At 37.4% G+C, this 6,335-nt stretch overlaps 1 protein-coding gene across 3 annotated transcripts in view; it reads right to left on the bottom strand.

Moving 5' to 3' along the window:
• Positions 1-3,447: 3,447 nt before the first annotated feature.
• Positions 3,448-6,335, bottom strand: part of epg5 (ectopic P-granules autophagy protein 5 homolog (C. elegans)) — a 46,177-nt gene continuing 43,289 nt past the window's right edge. For all 3 annotated transcript variants that reach the window (XM_088912158.1, XM_088912160.1, XM_088912159.1), the window contains exon 45: positions 3,448-6,164. In XM_088912158.1, the coding sequence (XP_088768284.1) occupies positions 5,982-6,164 (183 nt within the window). In that variant the 3' untranslated portion in view covers positions 3,448-5,981. The remainder of the gene's footprint in view (positions 6,165-6,335) is intronic.

Here is a 6,335-nt window from a genome sequence, read left to right as displayed (position 1 = left end):
AGTGCACCCACATATACAAGACAAGACAGTAACCCTACAGAGCATCCCTTTAAATTACAAAGAATTTAGCAGTTACAATATATCTCACTGCCTACCCCACACACAGACCAGAACATAACCCATCCACAAGGGACACACACAGACAAGCACAAGAACCCCATGGACCCCAATTACCAAAGCCAAATGTCCCAAACGAGAAGCCCAGCATTGCTGTTGTCCAAAATCAGCTCCAGTGATCTGACATGCTTTCTTCCTCCACAGACAAGAAACTCCTTTAGTTGTCTTATGCAATCTCTTCAGTCCCTGCCGTCCCGAACAAAGTGGCTCCTTACGACAGAGAGAGGAGTTTTTTTGCTATGTACATGTATGCTAGGAATTGTAGTTGTGCTGTTCTCTCGGGATGTACACAGTACAATACCAAACAGTAAATAATAAATAACAACAGTACAACAAATCACACCAACATACAGGGGGTAGTACAGAACAATAAACACAGAGGAAATGTTTGCACTCTGTGACACTAATGCTATTTACACTAAATACAGAATTTTACCTCCTGGATGCAGCCATGGGTTCAGTTCTGGACTGGGAGTGCTACCTGCATGGAGCTTGCATGTTTGCCTCATGTTCATGTGGGTTTCCTCCAGGTGCTCCAGTTTCCTCCCGCAGTCCAGAGATATACTGGTAGGCTTCTGAGAAACTTGCCCTGTGTGAGTGCGTTTGTGTCTGTCCTGCGATGGACTGGCATCTCCAGGCTGTATGCTGCCCTGCACCTGTTGCTTGCTGAGATAGGCTCCCTGTGACCTTGAATGGGATGAAGCGGTTTGGAAAAGTGATGTATGGATTCAATTCTCCTTTCCACCTCTCTTGTGACCTTTCTGATACCAATTTGTGCCTGGGATTGCATTGTATTCCTTTTTATTAACTGAATGCTGTTATTTTTGTAAATACTTTTATAAAGTGCTTTCAGTTTGATTTGTTAAACAGGATACTGCTTTTTAGCTTTTGATTAATTCACTATTGGGATAAATCTATATTTAAATCTATGTCGGTTTCATGAAGAATCTGTTAAAACTGTTACCATCCTCTATAAAACTATTTGATTGTATTTCTCTTATGCTTTGTCTCATTTCATAAAGGTCTGTGATAAAGTACAATTTTGATTTAGACAGATTCAAAGTATACTTCAAAGCTTTAAATATGATCACGGTTCCCTTATGGTTCCTTCTTCCCTGTTTTACCTCACTCTTAGTTGTTAGAAAACAGGAACATTTCCTCCTGTAGCTTATTAGACAAACTGAGAAACATCATTGTCATTAACCATGTGCATTTCTGCTGCTGATATTCCTATATGCTTTTTGCAGTCTATGTATGAACAGGTGAAATCCACCATAAGAAACTGTTTCTTCTCTTGCATATAAATTCTTAATTTCATTATTAATTCAGTAGTGTATATCTGCATTTGTTGCTTAATACCAGACTCCTCACGCTACAGTATATCTTTAGAATGTGTTTTGAGTCTGGCTGATATAGATTCTGAGAACTTGATTTCTCCAGGCTATGTTCCTGAGCCTGAAAACCTTTAAGACATAGTGCTACACCTCCTCCTCATCTAACATTTCTGTCTGTGAGGAACAGTGTATCCACTGTTGCACTCATCTCTATCAGTTGTCCATGCATCATTTAATGTGGTAGCTTCTACTGTATTTCATGCACTTTGTGTATACAGCTCCGATATTGATAACATATTTGTGATTTTTTACTTTGTTGGAAATTCCGTCTTTGTTGGACGTGGAAATGCAGGGATGCTTTAATTGCTTTTGCTGATAGCAGCAGGCAGACTATGAGACAGCTACAGATGGTTATGCAAGCTGTAAAACCGTTATATAAAGGAGTTCAAATCTAGTATCAGACAGTAGTCTACAAAGGGCGGCGGATCTAGCCTCAATACATTTCTGAAGTCCAAAAAAGGAGAGTGCCAAAGCAGACTAATTTTCACTAACCACTTGGCATAATAACTGAAAAAGAATATCGGTTTCAGGGAAAATATTCCACTTCACTCAGGGACTTCAGCAATGACTTTTCCCTGATAGGCTGCAGCATGTGATAGCCTGTACTTCTAGCTATTGTGCAATGTTATGTAACATGCATCCATCCATTTTCTAATCACTTCTTCCCATTCCGGTTTGCAGGGGACCCGAAGCCTACTCTGATAATCAATGGGCACAAGGTAGCGTACAGCCTAGTTGAGACATCAGTCCATCGCAGGGAAGACGAACACAAGCAAAGACACACAAACACTGACACCAGGACTGTGGGAGGAAACCAGAGCACCCAGAGGAAACCCACACAAACACAGGAAGAGCATACAGTATAAACTCCATGCAGATAGCACCCCAAGTCCGGAACTGAACCCAGAGCCCCAGCTCTGTTAGGCAGCAATGCTAACCACTGCGCCATTGTGCCATCCGATGTTATGTAACAAAGTCGTTTTAATTAAAAGGCAAGCAAATTTAAATATGACATTGTATATCCAATTGTCAAAGATGAACATATCTTTTCATTTTCCCTGGTATGATCATGGCATTCAAGGTTAAATTACAAGCCTAGATGTTTTTATTCTGAATTATTTGTTCATGCAAATGTCCTGACTTTATAAGGCCATACCTAAAAAAATAATGACAGTAAAAATGTAAGTAGCCTCATCCACAATGCACTCTCTGGTCCCTGTGATACCCCTACTTACACACTCCACAGTAGTCTCTGAGGCAGCCCCAATCCTTACACACTCCACAGTACAGTCTCTGAGGCAGCCCCAATCCTTACACACTCCACAGTACAGTCTCTGAGGTAGCCCCAATCCTTACACACTCCAGAGTACAGTACACTGTAAAGTGCTTTGAATGGAGTGTACAGAAAAGCGCTATATATAGTAAGTGCAAGCATTATTAAATTAAGTGATCCAGTGCGGTTAAGGAAATGTGTCTGTTGGATGGACAGAAGTAGGATAACAAGAAACATGGGTCTGATCAGTTTGATCAGTTATCAGTAGCTCTACTGTGGATTAAACACATTGGCAAGGGATATTTCTTCTCAGTACAGCATCACTGCTATTAAAACTGATTCTGCATGAAGGAAAATGTCCTTTCTCTTCTTTGCCTCGTCATTTATAATTATTGCCCTATGTTTCTGGAACAACATAAAATATTACAAAATGACATTTGTTATGGAACAAATTGCTGTTAATACCTGAAGTCTAAAATCTAAATTATTTTTTATTCACTGGGAGGTTAATCACTTTGTACAAGCTATCATTGTAAGTGTATTCCCAACAGACTACTCTAAAGGTTACAAAATAAAAAAGCAGGGAAAATTGTAAAAGCCATATTAACCTGCTCTGACATTTAATTTTTCAGGTAGCCTCCAATATAAGGAATCGTACACTCATTTAACAATTCAAATACAATTTTATTTTTACTTAATCACATATACAGTGTTCCAATAAAGACTTATTTTTTAGAAATGTAACTGCAACATACATTCAACCTATGCTAGAGATTTTTCTTATTGGATAACTTTCAATAAAAGGTTACACAGTCAAAATTTAAATTCAGGCTTTTGCACAACCCAAGTATCTCTATGGCACAATGGGAATATAAAACTGTAATACACGAGAAGCATACAGATAAGGCAGATAAGAAGTGGTAGAATAGTTGATGGCATGCAATGACCTTTCTTAGAGGTTACTATTTAGATTTTAGTTATCCAGAATATTCTGTCTGAACAGAGCAAGTAAATGGACCAAAAATCATATTGAATCCTAGTAGCTTTATTGGAAATAAGCACTTCAAATCTGCTTCAGAAGCTTCTTATGATTTAAAGATTTGGTGTTTCATCATTTTTGTAGCTACTCCTCTTACAATTCAAGGTTGTTCAATATTATTCAACAATGGTGCTGCCATGCAATCTTTTCAGGGTTTTAACATGTCTGTTTGTGTTTAAGATATATCTGAGTCCAGTATCAGTTTATTTGTCTTGTGAAATCTTTATATTTTCTAAAAGGTATGAAGCAGAATAATTGACTGCAGTTTTTTTTTATTTGAAGCCAAATTCAAAGTACCCTTACAGTTTTAGTTTTGACTAAATCATACATTTTATCTCATTTTGTACACCGCAGTAAAAACATGTAATCAAATTCACATGTTCTGAAATCAACACAGTATTATTGACAGGCTAAAAAATTTGTTGGTTGCATACCAAAGTACCAGGCACTGGTAGTACTTGCTTTCTCATAAAGCATAATACTACACAGACCATTACAAACTGCTTTCATGGTGTAATATACTGTTGATAATTTAAAGGGTGTGTTTTCTATATATCATGTTTGAATGTTTTGGTTTTTGAATAATTTGGCTTCAAATATGTAATATTCACAATAAAATCCTTTTCAAAGAGAAAAGAAAGATTAAAAGTTTTATTGGACCTCACCTCTTTCATCATTCTACATTAGTAGAGATGTAGACAGTAATTTATGTGAGAAAGGATTGGTTTGGCACTTCACAAAACCAGCAAAAGCAGGATAATACTTAAAATATTTATGATTGTATGTGTCAGGAGAGATTACTTTTTTTTTCTTTCTTTGACAGAAGAGAAAGGGACTACAGTCAAATATAAGACTTGTGATAGAAAAGGGTAGCCATGTCCTTTGTACAGTAAGCCACCAGAGTTGTGCCTTCAGAAAGATCTTGTGAGTTGTGTAGTAGCCCAGCAATTACTGACAGTTTCTGACTTTCTGACAGTTTATCATAAAAAAAAGAGTCAGATAAATCTAGTGGGAACCATCTGAAAAACATTTGGTTTGATGCTGTGGTTGTGCAACGGGAAAGTATGCATTCAAACAAATCCTTACTCACAAATTAGGTGGAAAAGGTGTTTGGTGGCCACTAATCCAATTTTGAACCCAATGGAAGAAAGGTGGTGAAACATTCAATATTATAATAATATATGCTGTATCATACTAATAAGAATCACAAGTACATTCTGACAAAAGATAACGTTCTCTTTTTTAAATATCTATACACACTACAGAATGTGGATTCAATTATAAAGATTTCTGTAACATTTGGTGAGAGAAGTTATACTTTTAAAACCTCATTTACATATGCAGTGAAAATTTAAAATTGTAACTGGTCAAAGAATTACTGGAAACAAAATATTACCTATCATATTCCATTAATTAAATTGAATAGCACAGATTATTTCTAACAAAAATTGTTCTGTGTTTTACCCGATTTTTGCTTCAGAATTATTTTCCAAGGCCACTTGAGTGCAAACTTTATACTGGAATTTCAAGGCATGAAAGTGAAACCTCAACGCAAACTCACAAACCCAAGAAAACTATCTTTTTGAAACTTTTCTTGTTCTATATGCAACATCTCCAAATTCTGGAGCTCCTGGTGGTAAGAATATAATCCATCTCAGAGTTTATCAGCTGTTGCTAGGAAAATTAAAAAATGAGTTATCACTACACTCAGAACAATCTGAGATCTATCTATAGGTCTGGCTTCCACGAAGCAGGCCAATGATTATTCAATTACAACCTGACTTGTCAATACCAGGATACACATCAGGGGTTCAAAATACAGATTTGGGGTTCGACTCCAAACTCTAAAGAATCTGTGCAAAGAGCTGAGCAAAGGAAAGGGTAGGAGGGACTTTTTGTACATTTGCCAGCAGGGGCAGAAATGCCCCTCATAGAAAGCATCACTAGGGAATGGAATCCAGTGTTTCAGTACCCTTTCCAAAGAAAGAAATGATATTTTTAGCATTCATAAGTTTTGGTCTATACCCATGGAGCAGTGCGTTTCATGGTAGTTCCATACTACTGTGATTTCACCACCTTCTTATGCCAGTCTGAAGAGGAAACATTCTGCTGTTCTGTGTCCCAACTGCTGCCCTGTCATCAACAGAGGACAGAAGTGCTACCGTATGATGTCCAAGTAGTGCAAATCCGTATAGAGAGCATTGACGAGGAGAGCGAGCAGACGATTCCCATCCAGCAGACAGTGGCCGGGGTATCTGATGAACTGACAGGCTTGACTGAGTGTTTCTTGGAACTCAGAGTACTGCTTCGTAGAAGGCATCAAGTCAAGGGAGTTAAGTGCCTAAGTCAAGATGTAAATTCTGTCATTAGCCCAATGACATTTATTTTCTAAATTTATCTGTGAAACCAAAGAATGTTCTTTTTTCATGGAATATCTAATTCTCTTTACCTGAGCTAACATAAAATAGTCGTATTCATCAATTTAAACAGCAAAAGGATCCAAAAAGTAGAC

This window comes from Atractosteus spatula, chromosome 3 (assembly GCF_055471065.1).
Source record: "Atractosteus spatula isolate fAtrSpa1 chromosome 3, fAtrSpa1.hap1, whole genome shotgun sequence".
In the NCBI taxonomy this organism is placed as follows: Eukaryota; Metazoa; Chordata; class Actinopteri; order Semionotiformes; family Lepisosteidae; genus Atractosteus; species Atractosteus spatula.
Note: the sequence above shows the minus strand (reverse complement) of the source record. Positions and strands in the feature narration are given on the sequence as shown.